Source organism: Lycorma delicatula, chromosome 8 (genome assembly GCF_047948215.1).
Source record: "Lycorma delicatula isolate Av1 chromosome 8, ASM4794821v1, whole genome shotgun sequence".
Lineage (NCBI taxonomy): Eukaryota > Metazoa > Arthropoda > Insecta > Hemiptera > Fulgoridae > Lycorma > Lycorma delicatula.
In genome coordinates this window covers 139,842,920-139,868,640 of record NC_134462.1, presented here as the reverse complement: position 1 = coordinate 139,868,640, position 25,721 = coordinate 139,842,920, and the positions used below count along the sequence as shown (strand labels likewise).

General features: G+C 31.8%; 1 protein-coding gene across 1 annotated transcript in view; it reads right to left on the bottom strand.

Moving 5' to 3' along the window:
* The window catches only part of Strn-Mlck (Stretchin-Mlck), a 599,211-nt gene that overhangs the window by 347,318 nt on the left and 226,172 nt on the right, over positions 1-25,721 (bottom strand). The window contains exon 28 of the mRNA XM_075373431.1: positions 24,875-25,007. Within this exon, the coding sequence (XP_075229546.1) occupies positions 24,875-25,007 (133 nt within the window). The remainder of the gene's footprint in view (positions 1-24,874; positions 25,008-25,721) is intronic.

Sequence of the window (25,721 nt, the reverse complement as noted above, 5' to 3'; positions counted from 1 at the left end):
TCGACACGAGCCTGTTTTTGAGCTTCGGTCAAATTATGCGGAATCCATCGGGAACAGATCTTTTTCGCAGCTAAATTTCGAGCAAAATCGAACGTACTGTAGTCTTCCGTACGCCTAACGATGCTTCTTTTTTCAAGGTAATTCGCAAGCCGATCCTCTTCGATCGTGTCGCCCACAGCATCGATGTATTTTGGAACGACAACCGATTTTGCTCGACCTTCACGAAATTTATCGCCGACGGAAGCACGACCGGGATGAAATCCTGCAAGCCGATTGTAAATAGTCTTTTCTGATGGTGATTCGTTACCAAAAGTCGAACGAAGCGATTCGAGGCGTCGTTGTTGAGTCAGGCCCTTACTAAAATCGTGAAAAATCATCCGACGAAAACCTTCACGTGAGATTTCAATTTTTTCACAAAACTGTTTTTTTTTTTTTACAATATGTCATCTCAAATAACGCCATCTAGAGGTCGTTTGTAAAAACTTTAAAGAAGACTTCCATATTTGCGAAACAGTTATTGGTTATTTATCTATTTATAAATTTTATGGCCGATGAAATTTTTTTAGGAGTAGTTCAATGATATTTACGAGTATATCTGTATTATTTATATTTACATTTGTATTCGTACGATGACGTTTATAAAATCACAAAACAGAATAGTTAAAAAATTGCTTACATCGGTGTTAATTTTAAGTAATCAATTTTACAACTATGAAAGTAGTAGTAAAATTTGATGATTTTTGCGTAATATACTAATAATAATTCTTCATAATGTTATACGATGTAAAATTATGTTTATACTGTATATTCATAAAAAATGTCAATATCCTTTAATAATTATTACTTTTTACCGTTTATTAAAAAAAAAAAAAAAAAAAAAACAGCATCCATTAAAGTATCCTCTTTAAAAAATGAATTATGAAGACTTTTAATTATAATTCAAAATGTTTAATTTAAGCTACATCTTAAAATTTAAATTCCTTTTTAAAAAAAAAAAATTGTCGTAAGATTCGATATATTTAGTAGTTACAGTCTAAGTAACAAAAACGTATTTATATATTTAGTAATGTAAATTTATGCACTTACACCGTGCGTTCAAAAGATTATACATAATAAACTTGACATTATGAGTTATAAATTATTAAATACGCCGATTTTGTTTCGCATACATTATTAACTGTATGTCGGGTACGGTAATTTTATTTTATTAGAAATTATATTAGCATCGACGACGATAAAATTAAATTTCTGATGAATATTTTGATTACTTACGCTTACAAGAGTTTACCGGTTAACTTTTTAAGGACGCATTCATCACTAACCGTAAGCGTATCTAAATTTTGTAACGGTTTACGGTAAAGAAACACGTTGAGATTAAATAAATACTCGTTTATATAATATAAAAGTAAAAACAGTAAATGTTATGTTTGCGGTTGCGGGGGGAGGGAAGGGTAAAAAAGATCGGTGTCATGTCCTGTCTACGTTTAAATACTATTTTGCTCGTGTTGTTGTTTTTGTACACAGCATGAACATGCTGTATAAACAAATAGCTACATTTTTTAATTTAACGTAATTTGACATCTTACGAAAATCGTCTAACGGGGTTTGTAAAATATTAACGGGTAATTTACTGTCGTCATTATTCTTTATTTTATAAATACATAAATTACTTTAAGTAAAATAAATTACAGAGTAACATTTCTTTCTTTTGTTTGTCCTGTTTATCGTCCTCCCTATGTAACGTTTTGCTGCGATTTACTTCACGGTAAACGTTAAAGAGAAAGCTGAAACAAAAACTTTATATTTTCCTGGCGTCGGTTATTTAATATAATATTGTTGAGATATAAAGATACACGAACGAATTCAAAAAGTGGATATTTTTAAACTTTGATCGTCCCCAAAGTATTGTTCTTTTTTTATCGCTTGCACCACTACTACTACGCTTAGAAAGATGCGAATGAAGTCGGTAAAAAAATATGTAATAAATAAAAAAAAGCTTTTTTCTATTTTTGAGGAAGGTGAGAATTTGGGGGCGATTTATTTTTTTTTAACGGTAAGATAATCATGTACGCCAGCACTAAGTTTAATGTAAAGTGGGGGTTATGTTGGCAAAGTTTTGAGAAAATTGACTCAAAAGAAAGTATTTACCCCACCCGCTGGAGATATTGATCCTATAATTTAACCGATAAATCGCCCCCTATACACGAGTTTCCAAATTTCATCAAAATCTTCAAAAGCTTCAAACACACGTACACACGTACGAACCTACTCCTCCATTTATTTTTTTGGGGTCACCTCGGCCATGAAACGTCGAGAAATAAAATAAATCCATACTACCATTTTTTGACCGATTACCGTACTTCCTCCTTGCAGCACAGCTCTACAACTATGATGTCAAGGAAAGTAAAAATTAGTAGTCGTAGTTAACGTCCGATAGATAAATACTTAATAAGCGGATTATCAATTATTTTATTTATTCTACTTTACTCCGATTCCACTATACTGTACTCCGTTTTATTTATTTTTGTTTACTTATTTTCTTGGGGTTCATTCACAGTCGACGTAAAGAAAAAGTATAAATAAAAAAAGACTGCCGTTCGGCTAAATTTGAAGTTCGTCTAGCGATCAAACGGTTAGTTTATCTCCAAATAACTAAGTAGAAGCTGTAAAAGGAAATTCGTAAAGACAAACAACTGGATCTGCAAAGACGATCTGTAAATGAAATTATTTTTTTTCAAACTTCGAGAAAAAAAAAATATTAACACTAGATAGAAAACGACTTTTGAAAATAGATTAAAATATCATTTTGGCTTTTGTCTTACGCGTATAAAAAAAGTAAAAAGTTAATGCATATTCCCGCGTTCTAAAAGACCTTAACTCACACCGGATAGGCATTTTTTAATTTCGTTTATTATTTATTAATTTTCCGTTATTTTTGTAAGACGGATATTTATTTTTATTTTTTATAAATGAAAATTTAATAAATAAGGCCAAACCTTACTGTCCGCCATTCGAAGTCTTTTTCATTCAAACGCGTGTTTTTCTCTAAATAAACAGTTACAGCGTAATATTTTTCGAGAAAGAATTAAATTAAAATGACAGCGGTAGATAATTCATATAATAAATAGACTTAAGCTTTCACGAATCTACAATGATTTCGATATAAAAAAATATTTCAGTATAGACCCACCGGGTCGGTCTAACGATGAACACGTCATCGCCATTTTTGACGTCGTCATTTTTTTCAAAATCAACTAATTTACGATGACGGTTCAAGTCCCTGGAAAAGCAGTTACTTTTATACGGGTTTGAATAATAATAGATCGTGGACACCGGTGTGTTCTTTGACGGTCGGGTTTCAATTAATCGCACATCTCAGGAACGGTCGATCTGAAACCGTACAAGGCTACACTTCATTTACATTCGTACATATCATCCTCACTCGTCCTCTGAAGTAATACATTTCGGCGGTTCCGGAGGCTAAACAGAAAAAGAAAAAGGATAAACAAATGACGCAACTTTTAAAACGACAACGATAATAAAATAATTAATAACCGGTAGTAAAATTCAATTCAATATATATAAGGACTGTATAACATCACGAATATTCGTGACATTGTGTGTGACATGTCAATCGTTGTCATCGTAGTTGACAGTTGTATAGTATAAAAGTATCACTAGTAAAATCGGTGTTACAATACAGTCACGTACAACAGCGATCACGACTGTATTAACTCGGGTTTGTTTCAGTATATCACAGTACGCTATTAGATAATTTGCAGCCTACAATATAATGAAACGACAATATTCATCTCTCTTAAATTTAACAGCTCACGATTAAAATGTACCGGCAATTAAATGAATACGTACGCATCAAATCGCCTAGTTTTTAAATATTAATAATTAAATTTTAGTTTCTTAATATAAAACATTTATAGCGTATTTCATATTACGTTTAGTCGATTGTACTCGTAAAATTCGGTGAAAAAATGATTAATTAATCTTCTTAAAAAATTATTCTACTGAAATATCTTCATTCCGAAAGGTAAATGCGTTTCGTGACTACTAAACGCAGTGTTGTTCCACAGACTGTAATTTTCAAGGCAGCACGCTTAGCCAGCGTCTTAGATTACAGATTATTCATTACGGGGGGGGAGAATTTTTTTTAGTTTTTTTTTTAATTTACATTATCTTCACGTACTTTAGATTCACATAATAATGTAAACATTTTAAGAAAACTCTTATTCCGTGTTTACAAATAATACAAAAATTTCGAGCCATCCGTACGTGTTACTCGTATATTCTCAAATACACAGCTGTATGTGGAATTGTCACTGTAAAATGCCGCATCCCCGAAAATCAAATTGAAGAATTCCGAGATATTTAACATTTGGTATAAAAATAGGTGAAACCTTTGAAACGACTACATTTTTAGGAATATCCTTAACGACAAATTTAACAGATTATTTTTCAAACGAACATTCCAAGTTTATTACTTCCTGAATAAAGAATTTAAAAAATAATAATAATAAGCGAAACTCAATAGGAGTGTTCTCTTATAAACAAAAAAACAAAAATTATACGCGTAAAAACAACCGGTTTGTAAGGACGGTAAAAAGAAGTAAACGTAAAAACAACTTAAAACCGATTTCAAAGCTATATGGAATTCATCGTTTAATCGGATTTGAATGCTCGTTTAAGTCGAGTATCTAATCGTAGATTTCAATTAAGAATAAGGCAAAGGAATGTCGACCTAACGCTAGACAAGTCCGACTGTCGATCTGTAATTGCGTTTAACGCTTGCTGTGAGACAACTCTCTCAGAATAATATATATCAGAGCGAGCGAAAAGTACGGAAACCGTTCGACAACTTTAAAACCGTTCCGGATAGAATACTATAACTTTCAGAATAAGGTATCGATCAGCCGCTTTACCTTTTGACGAGAAATTGAATTTCAACCCGTTCTTGTGGACGGCCCAAGAGTTGTAACTCAAAATAATTTAATCGTGTGTGCGATAAATAATTTTAAAGATCTTTTTAATATAAAAAAAAAATGGTATACGTAAAAACTTAGTACCCAAAACGGCAGCGGAATAAAGTTTGGATTTTGAATACTACCGGATTACTAAGTTCAAATAAAGAAATTAAACCTACGTAAATTACAATTTAATCCGATTAAAATCTATTTTCAAAGTTAAATTTTAATTTTAAAAATTAAAGATTTATTTTTTAACGCGAAAAATAATTTTTGTTCCCATTTAACTAGTAAATAAATAAAAATAATATCACCTAATCGTGTCGGTCACTGACCGTTGTTGCAAAAACGAAGCTTACTTCGTCGTCGCGTAATATCCATTATTAGTTTTTTTACGAGAATTTATTGCGATCGGTCGGCCGATTCATTTTGTCTATCTTTACCGCTTTTGTTATTTACATTTTTTACCTTTTTTGTAATCGTTTTTTATAAAATTAATTCTCCGTACTACATGCTAACATCGCTATCAAGACGACACTTAGTGAACAGAAGAGAGTTACACTTTTAACGATAAAGGGCTTTAACGATACAGTCAGGTCGTATAATGAAGTTTGTGAATCGTTTAACGCAACATTTAATAATCACAACCCTATTTCAAAAGGTACAGTGTCAAAAAACCGTCAAACGATTTGAATAATAGGGGAAAGCCGGGGAAATTAAATCTGCAACAAACAATAAAAATCGTTAAGAGATTAAGCAAAACTTTATTGAGAATCCTAACAGCAGCAGGATAATATAACATTAGCCGAAGATCAGCGATTCGAACATTAAAAAGCGAAAATTTGAAACCCTTCGAAATTCGTCCCGTGTATAAACGTAACGAAGACGACTACGATCGAAGACTTGAGTTCTGAGAAATTACGACGGACAATATTTGTGCGGATCCTAATTTATTAAACGATACGGTTTTTAGTGACGAGGCCACATTTTTTTTAAACGGCAATCTAAATCGCCATAACTGTCGACACTGGACCGAGTACCTTGAGGCGCATACACAAAATAAATGAACCGAAAGGAATTGTCGGTGAAATTGATAGGGCCCATATTTATCGATGGAAATTTAAACGCGGTGAAATACGAGGCGGTTTGGTTCTCGAAGATATCACTCCAAACATTCAAAACATTATTGGCCCCGACTTCCAAAATATTTAGTTTCAACAAGACGGTGTCCCGCCTCGTTTTCAGGTACGCGAAATTTTAAATGCATTTTTTCGTAGACGTTGGATCGGCCGAAGGGGTCAAACGAACGGCTGGCGAAATCGACCGACTTGTCACCATCGAATTACTTTGTAAGGGGCCGCTTAAAAAGTATTGTTCATCATAAGCACCAAGATTTTGACGATTAAAAAAATAGAATTCTAGAATCGGTAAAAAATATCACCAGGGAATCATTAAATAATGCAATATCATCTGTTTACAACCGACTGGTACACTGTCAAACAGAAACAAAACATTTCGAACGTTTATTAAAATGAAATGTAAGTAAATAAGCAAGCGCTATGCTTAACTAATATTTTTTTAAATACGATTATTTATTCGATAATATCTATTTAATCGAGTTTTTATGAATATATTTATTTGCGATAACAGTTCCTAAAATTATCGATGTATTTTTTTCAAAATTCAAACTTTATCTCACCGTCATTCTGGGTTCAGACATCGACCGACGTTTTATTTATATCGTTTTCTTGTCTTAAAGATTTTTTTCTATAAAATGATTTATCACATAAAGGGTGTTACCTTTAAAATATTTTTACAACCCCTGAGCCACCTCCCAAGGAAGGGATGAAATACTTCCAAAGAAGAAAACTTCAAAGTAGTTTTCAAAAGCTTGTTGAAGGGTTTCCGTACTTTTGTCTCGCTGTACACACGTGAGAGAGAGAGAGAGAGAGTCGTCAGTACTCGATATACTATAAACTTCGCGTACCTTAACAAAAATAAAAACATTTTTTAAAAACTTTACTCTTGCCCCGGGCCCCGAATTCGAGATAACAAAAGGAACCGCAGGACTCCGATGGACTCGAGGCGTGGGGCTAGCAACAACGGGGTTGTCGATGGAGATAAGACGCATCAGGCGCTGTCATAACCGTAAGGTGGGCCCGGCATTCCGTGTTGTAGAGGGGGAAGGTTTTAGCGGGTAGGGCCGCAAGGGAGAATCCCGCACTACCGTGATGTTCGAAACGAGACCGCTTGGTGACTAAAAAGGATTCCCTTACTCCGACGAAAAAATATACATACATTACGGGTTCTAATAGAAGACAGGCGTGACATTTTTCACAGGTAACAAAATTCATCTGTTATTAAAAAAAAAAAGGAAAATAATATAATCGGAGGGTGAGCTTGCAGTCGGTTGTGTAAACGAATAAATAAAATTATTAAAAACTTTAAATTATTTATACGTTTTAAATCTACCCCGAGGAAGATATAAAGGAAATTATTCACCCCTGACTTCTTCCGCCTTCTTTGTTCGGATGATCTTAACCGATATCGTGGTCACCACGCGCCACGCCCGTTCGATCTGTAGCATTGTCCCGATTATGTTCTCTGGGATAAGCGCGTCGAGTTCTCTCCGGCACGCTATCCTGTGCTGCAGTAACCAATCGCACATGAACATCGTGTGTTACCGCGGTATCCTCCCCGCAATAATCGCATTCCGCGGTGAGTCTCGACGTCCCCGCGCTCAGATATACCTTAATTCACCCGTGACCGGTAAGGAACTAGGTCGACCAAAATGTACATTTGCACGCGTACAAATGTATAAAAAATAGTAACATAACTTTAGTAAAAAAGAAAATATGGAAAAACACACCGAGATTCACTTAAACATCAGGTTACAAAGTACGTATTAAAAAATTGAATAATCTCTATTTCAGCCATATCGTCACCCACAACACCGCCAGTCTTGCGAGGCGTCTCTATTTTCCCTACAATTTCTCATAAAAAACTCATACGCAATCCAGAAGAACCTAATGAACCGCTTTACACAACGGTTATCTAAATTGGAAACTGGTACATCTGTCGATGAAGAAATTTTTGTTTCTTACACCGATGGATAAGAAATCCATGCCGTAACCACGTAAAATAATATTAACCGTAAAATAACGGGTAAAATTAATAAAATATATTTATTAACTAAGATATCTTTTAAATATAATTAGACGTTTAAACTAAATAAATACAAAAAAAATTACGAATGGGAATAACCCCACCGTAATAAAAAAAAAAAAAAGAAATCAAACTAAAACCGTAAAAAATCGACTAATTTTTTATGATAAAAGAACGAACACTATTTTATTTTACTAATTTACTAAGCTAATTTGGCTAGATTAAACGGGTTTTTTTAATCTGTTGTACATTTAAATTTAATTTTACGTAAAAGCAGCGGCCTTCAAGACAGCCGGGAATTATTCTAATAAATCGGCTAAAAAAAAATAAGCAAAATGAAAAAGTATTTAAAATGGATTTTCTTACTTTTAAACACATATGTTGTATAACTACATACAAATATTGGTATTTTTAATAATTATTATCGCTTTATATCTCTTAAAAGTACTAATAATACGATTTTTAAATTTAAAAATTTACTAAATTGAATTCATAAAAAATACAGAGCATATAATTTTTAACAAAATGTTCACGTCGATATTTATAGTATATTTTGGAAAGTATTTTTAACACTTGTGTAAAACACATTAAAAATTATCGAACAAACTTAATCCGACGATTTATTACACGGATATTTTTATAACCCACTAGCATCCCCCGACGCGGCTTCGCTGTCTTTATGCGAGTATAGAATCTCAAAAATTGGAAACGGGTTTTTGTAATTATCTGTGGGCAGTCGCTTTCAGAATTATCGATATTCACAACTTACCGGATAAAAGAGATTAATTTGGATGAACTTTTCAGCTTTAAAATTTTGGGTTTTTTCGCCGTCGGTATTAAGATCATTTGGTTGGATTTACAATGCTGTAAAATCCTACATATAACTGGCCGCGGAAGAAACACTCTTAACGGAGATCCAATCCGACGCGATTGAAATTTCGGCCGTGCGCTTGTTAATAATAATGGCAACAGAAACTCTGACGGGAAATTGTAGACGTTTAAATTGAAACGGTAAATCTGTAAGGCTCATAGGGATTCGAGGCATAAACGCGATTTTTCCTGTCGCTACCCCGGTAAGAATTACAGCATCGATATTGTTTTTGAGCAGCTCCGTTTTACAGATCGGGAGGTAGAAAGTTACGAAATAAAATAATTAGAAAACCGACTTTCAATATCGGCGTATGCTATGGAAATTATCCTTAAATTTAGTAATACGCATAACTATCTGAAGACGTCGATATCGATATCGAAGTTCAGTATCTATTAAACCATCAAAACTTAAAATACGTAAGTAGTCGTTATTTCCTTTAATTATACTATCAAACTAATTTGTTTTTACGTATTTTACGGTAATAATACAAATTGATTTTTTATATACGATTACATTAAATTTAGTAAATGACATAACTGTCTGACGAAGGCCATATGGACATAGACAATGACCGTAGATGTTGACGACATTAAATTTAGCAAAAGAAGTTCTAGGTTATTTATTTATAGGTTTTTTTGTAATTTCTGAGTCGTACAGTACTAAGATGCGAGTCGTGGTAACATTCCAGGGATCATAAGAAAGCTACGATTAAAATTTAGTAACGATTGGTTTTTTCAGGTTATCGTCGATAAACGAAAAAAGACGTCTATATAGTAGCGAGATTATAATAAATAAAAATCGATTTAAAAACACAGCTATACGAATGGATCGATATATCTTTTTACACTCAGAAACTTTGCGATGAACGCAAAGCGAGTTTCTGATTATTTTAAACTACCGTTTTATAAAAATCTCAAAAGTTCTAGAGCTATGTTATAAGAAGGAAAGTATGAAAAATTACGTACGGCCTTTTTTGCATTTCTCGATGTTTCATGACCCAGGGGCCTAAAAAAACAAACAAAAAAAGCGGAGGTAATATTCGTACGTAAATGCGTTGACGTCTTTGAAGTTTAATAACTTTTGATTTGTATAAACCGAGTTCGATGAAATTTTGTACAGAGAGAGAGATTCGTGTATACGGGGACAATTTGTCGGTAAAAATTTGGAGCCGATGGGGAAGAGTTGTTTTGGGATCATTTATTCAATATTTTGCAAACATAACCCCGCTTTATATCAAGCTTAGTACATACGAACAAGTTTGTCTTACCTTAAAAAAAAATCTTTTTATAATTGCATATTTTTTAATTTAATTTTTTTATAATGGCTTCCTAGACATAGTGGTAGTGTAAGCGACCCACAAAAAAAATACTTTGGGCGCAATATTGAGGGTAAGGAAGCGATCAAAATTTAAAAATATCGATTTTTTTTTAATCTTTCATAACTTTTTTAACTTTTATTTATAATATTACAATAAAATTTCCTCTTAATTCACCTCCTCCCAGAATAAAAAATTAATTTTAAGTAACTTTTAATTTGCTGTCCTTTTTTTTTGGTGTTTTTTTTTAGTTTTTCCCATTTAACATAGTAGAGGTAGGAAAATAAAAAAAAATGTTAGAAAGTGATTTTGGAGGTGGGGAGCAGAAAAAATAAAAAAATTACCGATTTTTGGGTTATTTAAATATATAATGATAATTTTACAATAGAACTTTCGTAGGTTACTCCCAGTACAAAAAAAGAAATCTTAGGCGACTTTTTTTCCACTATATTAGAATAAACAACCCGGTCCAGGAAAGTATTACAACTTTGTCGTCCTATTTGTTTTCTTCTCTTTTGTAGGTGAAGTTTCTCTGATTATACCGTAATATATTTCTTGCAAATAAACTAAGTAAAAGCTATAAAAAATATTTTTTAAAGAAAAGAATACACGGTCTACGTAAAATATACGAACATTAAAAGAACTTATTATTCTCAAATATAGGATCGCCTGATATTCTAAATATATTTACGTAGTACTTTAAAAGATTTGTCGCAACATTTTCTTCAAAACTTATAAAATAATGATTTAAAGGCGCCTTAAAAAAAATCTCTTGTGATATGAAACGAGGGAATATAAAACACACCCGCATATTCTAGACTGAATTCCCGCTCAATAGCAGTCTCTTGTTATCTTAATTTTTAACCGATTTTGTTGCAACGGACAGGCTATTTTTCATACAGACGTAATTTTTTATTAGTCTACCGATACTTTAAACAGAAATACAAAACTTTTAAAGAAAATAATAAACCTAAAAAAAAAGCACTAAAAAGTATAACGATAATTTGTCTGTATTTTTTTTTTTTTAATTTATTAAAATCGGCGCTAATTATAGTCTAGAAATTGATTTTTAATTTGGCACAAACTTTAAAAAACTATTACATTTTTTGTTTGTTTTTACAATCAGATAGTTTTTTAACGATCGAGTTTAAAAAAAAATTAGATATTTTTTGTGATCCTAGTCTCCCAATTTGTAATAAGGCACTTTTCACGGTCCAGGCCTAAACAATAAAAAATATTTCAAAAGTGAGTAACAGAATCGCTTCGGATTCTCATTTATATTATCGTAATAGTAGAATTATTAGAATATTAAATAGTAGAATTTAATATAACTGTGGAAATCCCGATCTGCACGGTGGAGTAGTAGCGTCTGCCTTTCATTTTTAGATCCCGGATTCGAATCGCTGACAGGAGGCGTCGTATTTTTCACAAGCTACAAATTTTCATATTCATATTGCCGCGTACAAGCTTCCTTGTAACCTTCTGCGGTACGTTAATTCATCGGTCGAAACGTATTTCGAATCTAACAAAATTTTCTAATAAATTCTCTCGACCCGTATTTTCATCGCGAAACGATTCATATAAGCCTATAACAATATTAATAAATATTCTTGCAAATCGTATCCTAACAGAAAATAACAGCTTATAAAAGTTAATTTTTGCATCGACTGTTTTATTTTTACCTTCGCGTTTCGTACATTTTCTGCTTCGTCAAACGTTTTACGGATATCGCATTAAAAACACGGTTAAAATATTAAAACCGTCGAGAAGTACGTTTACCATCTGCCGCTTACAAAAAATAAACCGATCGAGTAGAGATCTCAACCAAAGCGTTTTAAATTTAGAGGAGAAAATGAAGCGGTAAGTAGAAAAAATACTTTTTTATAGATAACTATATCGTTATTTATAGAATTTTATTTCTTCGTGAAAACAACAGTCGATACGATAAACATTCATCTTTAAAATTAAGCCGGTTATTTCGGAGTTCGTACGGTATTTTAAATAAAAAATACCACCGCCGACCGCAGTAGAAATAGTTCACGATCGCTATTAAAAATAAGCCGTAAAATAAAAAATATAAAATCCGTAAAGAGATGAAAGTACTAACTTACGAGTTATTTGATATCGCGAAAGCCGTTTAAAATTTCGTAAAAGCGTATCCTGCCGTGTACTAAACCCAGGACAATAACCTTAATTCTCATGCGGTCATAATAAAAACAACTTCAACGAAATCTCTTTTCATCTTTCTAAAAATATTATAATTATCTACCGTAATTTCTTTAAAAAGATATTCAAACCGATCGTACTTTACATTTTTTATCTTAGATGCGTGAATAGTGTAAAATATATTGAGCGCACAAACACACGCCGGCCTTACTTCATTGCGGTTATTAATAACACGAAAGAGCGCACACATATGGTGCTGATAAAATGACGAGGCGTAAACCGTACAGTAACTTAATGGATATCAACACTTTCACCTTATGAAAGCGACTGTACCGCTCTGTTTAAATGTATGCAGCGCTATAATAATTTAAAGCGTATGTGTCCGTGTATTTCTGTTTGTTTGTACGCGTGTAGTTGAGGTATATTTATAAAAGTATAAAACATAAACTTTATCGGTTAAGTATTACGCGTCCGCTGTTGTATTTTTAATTTCTCCAGTCGTAATATTATTAAATCCTGAGTCGTATCGACGTAAGTCAGCCGATCTGTAAATATATTGTAAATTAAATTTCTAAACGAGTTAACAACGGCAAGCTAAAGAGTGAACATTCTAAAACGTGAAATTATACAAAACTTAAAATTATAGATCGAACTAACTATAACCGTAACCGGTGAAAATTCTAAAGTTTTGTTTATTCTTTCGACAGTTCATAACATTCTTAGTAGGTATTACGGTAAAACATTTGTACATACGTATAAATGTACCGCGATCTGCGCGCACACACAACATACACCCGCATTAAAACACGTGATTATACAAAAACATACGAGTTTTGGACTAACTAATCTGTATAAAAGATCTAAAGCCGAACGTAAATTATCCGCTTTATTTCATTTCCAGATTTCTCAAATAATAAATTATTCGTACTTCGCGGCTTAATATTACATAATATAAACAAAACGATATCGACTTAAAGGAGGGCTTGCAAATTTATGACGCTGAAACAACGTGCTACATAAAATAAATTTTTCATGAAAACGGTACAAACTTCAATTACAGTAAGTACCATAATATTAATTTCTTTTAAGAGACAAGTACCCGTAAAGTTTTTTCTCATTTAACACGGTCAGGACCGGTGTGAGAATTTCCTAGTGAAACGGTAAACTTTTACTGAAATCGGTTAAATAGTTACTATGAAAAATAGATTTTCATTAAATGATTTTCTTTTAAACCTGTATATCGATTAATGACATTTTATTTAGTTAACTTTTATTTAATTACCTCGCGCTAGTAAAAACAGATTTTATTAATAAAAAAAAATCTGATGTGGGCACTACAAGACTTTCTTGTACGCTTATTAAATTACATATAGACACTTTTTTTTAAATGAAAAGTACATACTATTTTATTTTATTAATAACTTCTGATATTTTTTCATTTGTTTTTTTTTTTTTTTTATTATTCGTAATAAAAAATAATAAAATTCGTAATGATTTATCATAACTAATTTTTTTTACAATCAGACGTTAATAATTAATTATTAACAAATCAATATGTTTAAATTAAGAAGAAAAAGTTAAAAGAAAAAGAAGCTGAAGTCTAATTCGAACCGATGTACCTTCCCCTTCTAAGATCCAAATATTTAATTAATTAAAATTTCGTTTGGCTATGATATACCGCTAACGGTATATCGTTTAAAAGCTCTCAATTAGGGCTTATTACTGCAGTTAAGAAAAAGTCCAAAATTTGGATTTTGGGCTTTTTTGGTTCAGTCGATTGCAATCAAACAGGGAGGTGCACAACTAGTCCTAAATCTAAAATTTAAACATCCTAGGCTAATCGTTTTTGAGTTGTGCGAGATACGTACGTACAGACGTCATGCTGAAAGTAGTCAAAATGGATTCAGGGATGGTCAAAATGGATATTTTCGTTGAAATTTGAAAGCCAAAAATTTTCGCGATCACAACACTTCCTTTACTTCGTACAAGGAAGTGAAAATGGACGTTCGAAGTCTCTCAGCAGCATTTATTATACGATATTAATTCTTTAAGTTATGCGCCTGATTATGAAGTTAAGTATTGTTACATCTTCTTTATAAAAAAAGTAGCGATTAATAAAATTTATTTAAACATATTACACTCGATTTATATCGTTTATTTCACAAAAGATAAAAAAATGTCCCTTCTCATCGCTCGAGTATACTTCCAGTCGTACTAAAACGGTTTCCAGAGAAGTTCCTTCGATACTAATCATACATCTCCTAAAATAATGTAGGATTTTCCGCATATAACCGATTTACATTTTACAAGGTGTTTACGTTAACGAGTAATCAAGTTTGGCGGCATAAAGTAAAATATGTCTTATTAGACCTTACGTCTTTTAAGAAATTATTTTTTCTTATAGTATAAATTATAATAAATGCTTTCTTTAATCAACAGTCAAATTAATAAGCTACAGGACCGCGGATTAAAGCGCAATATAATTCGATTTTTTACAACGCTAATAAAAAAAATGAATACTTTATATTGAAATGATATCTTTACATATGATATAAAGTGACTCCTACGATATTTAATAAACGATTTCGCATAAATAAATACGTAGATTCTGAAGAAGAACATAACATACGGTATAAAACTTAAAGAAAATAATTTTATCGTATTTAAACACCGCCCCTTCTTTTTTTTACCGTAACATAACGAGTCAAAATATACGTTAATAAAATCATTAATATACTCGTAATAAAAACGAAATAACTAGTTAAAAATGCTCTTCAAATTCTTTCTCGTCGCTTTTTGTGAACGCGAAGTTAATTAAAAACAAATTTAACCGAGAATGCCCATAATATTATCGCTTAACGCGACACAAATCGGTCTCTTCATCGTACGGTTTTCAACCCGGTGGGGGGTCCCTCATGCCACCGTTTTCTTCATACGTTTTGCCTCAAGGTTTTTCCTTCACTCCCTTGTGATATCCTATCTATTCGGCCGGGGTAATGTTTGCGGTCGCGTGAAGACGCTTCACGCGACCGCAAACATTACCCCGGCCGAATATTCAGCCGTATTCGTGATTATAGATCGAGTCGCGATACAAGTATAATAAATTTATAACGTTCGGTTTTTCAAAAAATACGCCGATCGTTATTTTATAATCTGCGCTTCTAAGAGCCATTTTTCTTTAGGAAAACTATATAAATTACGCATAAAAAAAGAAAACTATAATTATTTACGATGTTATAGACTTAATCTTGTAGTATGACGACTGCAGAATAACCCTATTCGTCCGGACTAGCGGTGTATGAAAACCTAGTTGCTCCGAAAAAGTCACGCAGTCTATTTTGTTCGCGATAAGTGTAAAGTATAAAATACATAAACTTATTTAATTTTTGTTTAAATTTACAAATATCGACGATAAACTTATATCTCTCTTACAGTACGAAGTATTCTGAAGAAAAAAACCCACAAAATAGGGGTTCGGTTTGAAATACCGTCACTACATCGTTTGTATTTCTTTGAAAAAGCGATAAATGTGCTACTGCGGCTAACCCTTCTATATAAACACATTTTTATCGGATAGGTCTAGTCTTTACCGAAGAATAAATAAATACGAAAAAAGTTTACGTTAAATCGTAATATTATTTCGACTAGAAATTAAAATATCAGGCCGTAAGGTTATGAAGTTTGGTAAAAAAAAAAAAAAATTAAAATAGACGTAAGCGGTTGTCAGACTTCGCAAACGGGTAAACACAAAGTAAATAGGCTTAGAAAGAACCCAGATAATGAATGAGAAAACTCTGCTATTTGTAAAGAACTAAAAATAAAAAACCTATTTAATAATACATACGATCGGCCAAGGCTTAGTAAAGAATAAATTTGACAAATTAGTTTTTTAAATTTTTTATCTGCGTATTATCTTATACGGGCAGAATAATTTCACGCGTTTCCTGGCCTTTCCCCCAGCCTTTCCTGGAATTTTGCTAACAGAAAACCCCGAATAATTAAAATAACTATCAGCCTTTGTAATACCGCAATGGAACTTGTACTGTACAACGTCCTGTTACAAACCTTTTGTTGACCTTCAGATCTGACCTTGAACAAGTCTTAAGATAAAATGTCACAATCTTTAAGTATAAATCGTAAACGAAGAAATGGAATTTTCCTTGCGTCGAGATTATTTGGTTGTTATTAGACTTTTTTGAATTACAGTATTTTAAAAAATGAAAATGCTCAATAATCAAGTTTATGATGCGTCGATACCTCGCTAAAAGCAAGTTAATTTATCATTAATGAGTTAGAAAACCAAACAAATCCGGGAATTTTGCTCGTTACAACTAAGTTCTCGTTAAAAGCGGGTTCCACTGTAGTTCTATCCAAGATGCCAGTAATCGTTTTTAGCAGCGGCTAGTTCAATCGGGCTAACGAATTCGGTATTATAATAACACTAATGTCCTTTTGAATGTGTTCTCTGAAATTAACGAGTGATGAATTAAACTAACGAGTAGTCTTTGTCTCGCAAATTACCTCTAGTAATTCGTACTATATTTACTTTTCAATTCCCCGACTCTACTCTAAAGGTTCATGATTCTACCTTCTGCTGAAATATCGTAGAAATTAACTGCAAACGTGGATAATGTGACTTTGTAGAACCTCCAATGTGTTAATATTAATTTACTTACAAATAAATTCTGAAAAACTTTTTTTTCGTGAGCGCACATCAAAGTGTTGCGTTATCGGCACCCGGATTCAATATTACAACAATAAATAATAAAAAATAAAAAAATAAGCGATTAAACATTAAATCTAAAACACTTATGCCGCACGATAGATGTGAGAACCGCATAATAAATAGAACCACAATAAAGAACGATATTAAAGATCTAATGCAAAAAAAAAACAAAATTGCCATCTGGTATACATCAAACAACATAAATGGAGAAACACATTACAGTTATAATCAAATTTTGAATACAGATGCACGGCCTTAAGAAATACTATGAAATTTGATAGCACAGTCACACAGTTTCCTAAAATATCTGAATTCCTAAAATCTAAATTTCTAACATAATGCCATATAACAGACGCATTCCACAAGGATGCGGTGTACCATCGGTCGGCAGTCACAGCAAAGACAAACAGGTGCATCGGTACAAGTCATGAGATGTCCATAATGAAATTCCAATATGGCTGGGTATCCAGCAGATGCTCGTACTTGTGTTACGCTGTCATTTCTGAAATGATAGACGACTGTATCTCATGGGCAACAAGGTGTCAGGAATATATAACCCTAATCGCCAGCATGATGCACATGGAATCTGAACAGAAAAGAACGTGTTGATACGCAATTTTTAAGACTCCCCATCAATTTTAGTAAGCGGGTTAGATGAAACAACGGTACAAACAAAATATTTATGGATCTTGAAGAAGCATTTCATGACGTGGAACTGAATAATCGTATTTAAGATTTTAAAAACATAGATGGATGACATAGATAAAGAAGAATTATTTATTATTTCTACGAGCATCAGGCGATTATAAGAATCAAAATCGAGGAGCAAACTAAATCAGCTATTTTAAGAAATTAAAAAATCTTGAATAAGACTTCTAGTCTGATTTAGAATCGGGTAGAAAAGATTAAACCCGTTCTTATTGAATCATTTAAACAATGAAGTTAAGAAACGTTCAACTGTTATAAGAACGTGTTATTTCTAATCGTTCGTTCTTAACGGTTGCTGAAATCTTCTAATAATCTGATATGAGGAACAGCATACATCAGTAAAAATTTACTGACTGCATCTCGTAAAACCTAAGGAAAACAAGAGTGAGAACTGAGAATTGTTTGATCCTTACTAGTGAACGATTAAAAAGGTTATTTTTGTCTGAGCTACAAACCACAATACCACTGCTGCATAAATTAACGATCAAGAATATTTAATTTAAAAAAAAAGATGCGATAAACTTTCAGTACGCAAAAGAAAAATTTCAAAATGCTAAAGAGAATTCTGCAAATAGAATAAACAAACGGAGGTATAAATAATAAAGATAATTTAAAGGTATGAAAAAAATACACATAAAAATCCAATTTTTAAGAGTCAAGACCAATACAGTTTACATTATTATCACCAGAGACTTAAATTTTAATGTTATATTTTAACTTTGCACGATGTAGTAACGTTAACAAAATTACAATATAAATAAATTATTTAAAGAAAAAAAATCTTTAACCGATTTTAAAAAAATCATTGTAATTTTGTTAATACGTATACGTATAGAAAGGTTATTTGTTAACAGTACGGCGATAAAAATATTACATAAGTACGTGCAGATAGCAACTTCAAATAGATTTTTAAACCTAGGATGAAATTCTTTAATGCAAAGACATCGAGTACGATAGTCGATTAAAATTAACCGATCTGTCAGTCACCTAGTATGAGGCTACAGCTAACTGAAGAATAAGAGACAAAAGAAGTAGGAGCGATATGAAATTTAAAAGAGATAGGATGAAGAGGTATAATATAACAGCGGCTGAATAGCGAATGTGAATATAAGTACGAGTACATATATACATTCTGTAATATATATAAATGTTGGCGACTTCTAGTAGTTCAAGACTCAGATATGCGCATGCATTATTCATAAATGAATAATAAACTAACAACAATCTATATACCGAATAAATAAATGCATTATAATAGACCGGGTAACAACACGGCATGCAAAACACACAAACACATACGCACGTACATTATAATATTCACGAATACTATTTTCACTACAAATTTATTTCCTTTGGTAGTGTATGATAAAATATAAATAATTTGAATTTATGGTGGTCGTAAATCAACATATATGATTCTAATAATCGATTACAATTAAATATTAAATTACATTAATCAAATAAATGCTAAATTCATCGAATTATCATATTAAATTAAATAATATTAAAGCGGTAAAACAATTTTTCAGACGCAAGATTGATACGTTCAATATTTTACCGTATAAAAAATCAATGATATAAGTACCCTTTTTATAGATCTCATTTTTTTATCTAGTACATTTTTATTGCGGTTCCTTATTTAACAAGAGAAGTAAATTTTACGATGACCTTCGAAGGTTATTATAACCTATTTATTATTTATACATTAGGTCATTACAACTCATAGTCGCATAACTATTACAACTAAGCAATAAGAAAAACAGTATTGCAAACTACATACAACACGATAAAAAAATAGTAATAAAATTTCTTACTATATTTAAAATTATATTAATTCAAATGTAAATAAAGTACATAGAGTATAAATATTTAGTTAAAATTAATTTTTTTTACCTACTGCTTTTTTGCTATCTCTATTATTTATTTTTAATTACAAAAATAATTAAAGCTTTGTAGGCTTAATAATGTTTAAATGGAAAAAAAGTAAGTAACTGTTACTGAAGAAGCAGTGATTAAAAGAAATTAATAGAGGTAACAGAAAAGCAAACAGTGAAGAAAATTAATTTCACTACTAGGTTTTCTACTGCAATGATGCGATTTGATAAAAAGTTTATTAACGTTCAAATCTGCATTCAGAAATTGTTATACTATTATAGCATAGTAATTAGAAGCAAATAAATTCTCAAAAAAATTGCATATTTTACGTTTTCATCTCACATAATATTGCACATTATTTTTTTTTTTAAGAAATGTTTCATTTTCTTGAGAATTCTTTTTTTAATTTTCATACGTCACATATTCTTGAATGATCTATGCTATTCTTTTACTGTTTTATCAACACATGCGTTTCTATTACAGTACGTTTAAAAGTAGTCCTATTTAATGCACGAGAACTAAATCAGACTTTGTAGTCTACGGTTTACCAAACTGACTACACAAATACTTCTGCTGTAATGCATTAAAATTGAATAACATACTGATAAAATTATATTGTAATAATCAAGTTTTTTAATGCAAACAGTAACCGGTATTGCATCATAGCAACTGATATCTTTAAAAACAATAAAATTAAACATTAATAGCGTAGAAAACCAACCAAAAGATAAGATGTTAGACACTGCAACAGTATGTCATTGAAAATGATTTCTAATGGGGATGGTCATATATAGAAATTGTTACTTGCATTAAATAAAATAATACAGCCAACTTTACACAATATTACGTATTTATAGATTCAATTATAACATTTTCATATCATTTTTTTTTTTATCCGGTTTCTTATTTTGGATATAACATAAAATATGCGACTAAACAAAACATTTAATCGCAAGGGCTTCAGAATGCTGGGATTTATTTTGTGGATAACAATAAAGTTCAAAAAGACAGAAAATCAAATCCATACCATAATCTTTTCAGTAAAGAGAAGCTCTATTCTTCCTCTTATTCTCTATATCCTTGACATTACGCAGACCCAGCCTACAGATTACCCTGATTTAAAATTCAAATTTGATTTTGAAGATGATGAAATAAACCTACATTAAAAAATCTTGCTCTTGGATACCTCAGAAAATTTTTTTTCTTTTTATTATAATTGTATCCACCCAAAAAAAAAACCGCTTCCTTAAAACTAATATTCACATGTTTGTTTAAATAAACTCTATAGTTAATCGTTAGATAAATTATACTCAATTTTAAGTCACATTTTTAATGACGTGTCACATTACAACCGCCTACCTGGGGTCAGGTGCCTTGCATAAACTGACCTATTAACATTACACATGTATGAATTAAAGAGCTTCAATATTATTCATAGTACGTAAACCCCTGAATAAATGAGTAAAAAAATTAATCATTATTTCACAACGTATTAAAAGTAATAATTTATTATTTTAACTGAAGAGTAAAATAACATAAGTTTCGCAATTTCCTTAATAATACTTGAATGACATCTAACCCCCCCCAAAAAAAAAACATTTTAGTCTTAGTTTAAGGCAGATAATTTTTTGTGTTTTGTTGGTTAATATTCACATTTCACCGTCGGCTAGCGATTAGCACAATCGCCCTCAATTAATTCTCAACAGTAAATAGTAACCTGTCAAAAGAAAAACTAAATCCAATCTTTGTTTTTAAATTTAGCAAATTTGTAAACCGGTTAGCGATACATGATACCAGTCACTAATACTTAACTTCTTTACTTTTCTACAGTCGACACTACTGTTGTTTATCCGCACCCAGATTCCACTTTGACTGATCTATCCTCTGCTGTTATATACCTTCCCTTCATCGTCTCTTCCGCTTCATCCTACCAACTGTACCTCGGGCATCATCTTTTCTTTTTTCTCTTGGGTACATATTCCAAACCCTCTCAGGAAGCCTTCATCCATCCATCCTACTCATAGAACCAAACCATCTCGAATGCCACCGCCGGACATCATCCGTAATGTCTCTCTCCACCCGCCTACCTCTTCTTATATCCTCATTCCTAACTTCGCCTGATCTAATCCTTTTCATACTTCTGCGTACTTCCATCTCTGCCAATATAATCTCTGCTGCTAAAAGTTTCAAACTGACTCCTTTCTTCATATTCCAAGTCTCCGCTATATACAAGATCGCATTCTAAACCGCAGCGCGATAAATTCTTTTCTTCATATCTCTCGTGATCCAGTTATTTCATCAAATCCAAATTTAAGGCTGTAACAATCATCTTTTCTTTAGTTATGAGGTTTGTAACCGTCATGGCCGTTTCATTCTTAATTAAACAACGTCCATAAATACATAGTTTTATTCACACTCTGTGTAATTTCCTTTCCTGGATTCAGAACAACCACCTCTCCAACCCCGACACCAAAATATCCACATTAACTAAAACCGATACTCATACCCACTCTCTCATATTCCTCCTTAATTTTCGGCACTGTATAATTTAAATCACGCTCATCCTCTGCCGATACCATCTTTTTCTTTCTTTTTCTTGTTTAGCTTCCGGTAACTACCGTTTAGATAATTCTTCAGAGGATGATATGTATGAGTGTAAATGAAGTGTAGTCTTGTACATTCTCAGTTCGACCGTTCCTGAGATGTATGGTTAATTGAAACCCAACCACCAAAGAACACCGGTATCCACGATCTAGTATTCAAATCCGTGTAAAAATAACTGGCTTTACTAGGACTTGAACGCTGTAACTCTCGGCTTCCAAATCAGCTGATTTGGAAAGACACATTAACCACTAGACCAACCCAGTGGGTTTGCCGATACCATCTAGTCATCGACAAAGCACACTGTAAAGATATTTTTATCTTCTTATTCATAGACTTAACACGCATTCTTATTTATAAATTATACATTTCCTTCTCTTATTTCCCAGATGTTAGATCTCAAATCTAAACGATCTAAAGATCTAAACAAATTTAAATAAGAATTAAAAAAACCTTACGGATATGTAATCGTGGGCTATCTACAAAACTAAATATATATTTCATACGTATTTTATTTTTCCTAATGTATACATTGCAATCTGTTGAACTAGTGAACATCCCAACCCCCATAGAGGAAGACTTGTAATGCTTCCGGTCACCATACTGATCCCCTGTTCCTAGCCCTGATGGGCTTTAACGGGATGAACTAGTGAACAAGTCCAACTCCTTAACCGCTCGGACACCTCCTCAGCTCTTTAAACTAGTGAACAATAATCAACCCCCCTCCATGGCCCCAATGAGATGAGGATGATATATATGACATGTAAATGAAGTGTAGTTTTGTACAGCCTCAGGCCGACCGTTCTTGAGATGTGTAGTTAAATGAACCCAGACCATCATAGTACACCGGTATCCACCGCCAAGTATTCAGATCTGTATTAAATTAACTAACAAAAAACAAAACTAAATGAAATAAGACAAATATAAAACAAGATTTTTATTACGCTTGGTTTCTTAATTTAAGATTTTATGTTACTCTGCTCTAAAACTCATCATTCGTAAGCTCAACAATAAAAATTCCTAAACTCCAAATGGAATTAAATATATCACTTTTCTTGTATAATTCATAAGTATATTTCATAATCATATATTCCTAAACAATTTATAATTAAAAAATATTTCATTTTGTTATTTGCACGGCTTATGAAGCAATGTTGTGTTAAAAAATTATTACAAAATTACTAGTAAACATAAGTGAATGTTTCGTATAATTTATTTTACAACATAGATTATTTCTTATAATTGTATGGTTCCTATTCTAAGCATGGAGACTCCTACTATTATATAATACTAGAAGGGTTAATGAAGGTATAAATACCAGCAGGAAGGGACAATTGTTACTCATACAAAAACATCAAGGAAGAAATTCCTTGAGGAAATGACGAGTTACGAGTCATTATACGAGGTTTGATAAAAAATTAAGTGAAATTTTTAAATTTCACAGGCTGTATAAGTCCAATTGTCATAATTTTTTTTTTGTATTGGTACACTTGTCCCTTAACATATGTTTAAATTGGTAGCCATATTGGATGCTTAGTTTATTGTTGGCTGTCGAAAAGGTTAAATGTGATTTGCTTTGATCGGCGATTTTTAACTTATGGAAAAATTGGAACAAAGAATTTGCATAAAATTTTGCTTTAAAAATGGAATAACGTCCAGCACTGCATCAGAGATATTGGATGTTACTTTTGATAATTGTTCTACGAATAAAACAAGCATTCTCAAGTGGTGCAGATGTTTCCAAGAAAGCTGTGAAGACATTTAAGATGATGAGCACCCTGGTCATCCTAGCACATCAACTGACAACGTCAAAAAAGTGAAGAAAGAGATAATAGAAAATCACTGAATCACTATCAGGAAGTCAATAAGAATTACTACCTGGAAGTTCTATTGCCGTTTGCATGAAGGAATTTGAAGAAATAGCCCAGATTTGTGAAAGAACCATGAAAGATGGCATTTTTCAAACACCAAAGAGATAAAGACAGAATTGCTGAGAGCTAAATATCACTCTGGAAATTATATTCCAGAGGAGAATTGAAGATTGAAAAAAGTACTGTCACAAATTTATTATATCTGAAAAGTAGTACTTAGAAGGTGAAAAAAATCAATATTGATGAATAAAGAAAGATTTTTTTGAGAAAAACTAAAATTCCACATATTTTTTTTTATTAAACCTTGTAGTGCAATGAAAAAAGTTATTATAACTTGGGTAATATAGAACACTGTAAAAGTTGTAATCTCATTGGAATTAGACTGCATCACTGCTAACCGATAACAAAAGCTGCACATGCACGGCTAAAATGTTTTGTCATGAACAAAAGCAACTCCTTTTATATCTGAAAATTGATTTGTTTCATCTAAATAATAATTTTATGTAAATTCAATCTTAAATAAAAAATTATAAAGTAAATCAAAACAAAAAGGATTATACAAAGAAATAAATGTCTGTAGGTACAAAATAAAGTGCTTACCTTCAACCAGTCTCTGAGCCATATAACTTCAGGTTTTGGATCGCCAAGAACTTCACACATGATAACAATTGTGTCACCTTCTACAGCTTCAGTGGATCGTGGCTTAGTTAGGAACATTGGAGGTTTTGTATACCTATTACAAAATTAAATATATCCGCTATATTTAACTATTTTTTTTAAATTATTAATTAGAAACTAAATTTTTCTCATAACAGTCTGTAAACCCAATTATAGTACATCAGTTGTTCTTGTTCAGTCTCAGACTAATCATTACTTGAAACAATGAACCCCCAACAGTGAAATACTATCGCACACTAGTCATAAGTACAAGAACCTACCTAGTGATCGGTTCAGATCTGTGATAAAATGTAAGAATACCTTTAGCTGAATTTGAAACTGAGTATAACAGCATTATATATTAATATTCACTTACTTAATTTTTCATATGAATAAAATTAGATAATTTATATGGTTTATATCACACACTTTTATTATCAATAACAAAAATTAAAGTTAACTTTTTTATTCGTTTCTGCTAAATATATATTTGATTATAAGCAAATAAAAAAATTATGCTAAAACTAAAAGTAAGATTTTGCTTTTACCCTTCCACCACCATATGTCCAATAGAGGGGTTTGTTAATACTTCCTACAGATACTACGAACAAGGATAAATTTCCTTTAGAATCCTGTACTTGTTCTTTGATGGAACTTTAAAAACTGAAGGAAGAGCTATTTTTTTTTTTTTTGCTTTAGCCCATGTTTAAGCTAGTCAGTACAAAATTATTGATCAGGAATATGCTGCTCCCATCTGAGTAAAGAACTACTGATCCCCTGAGGGATTCTT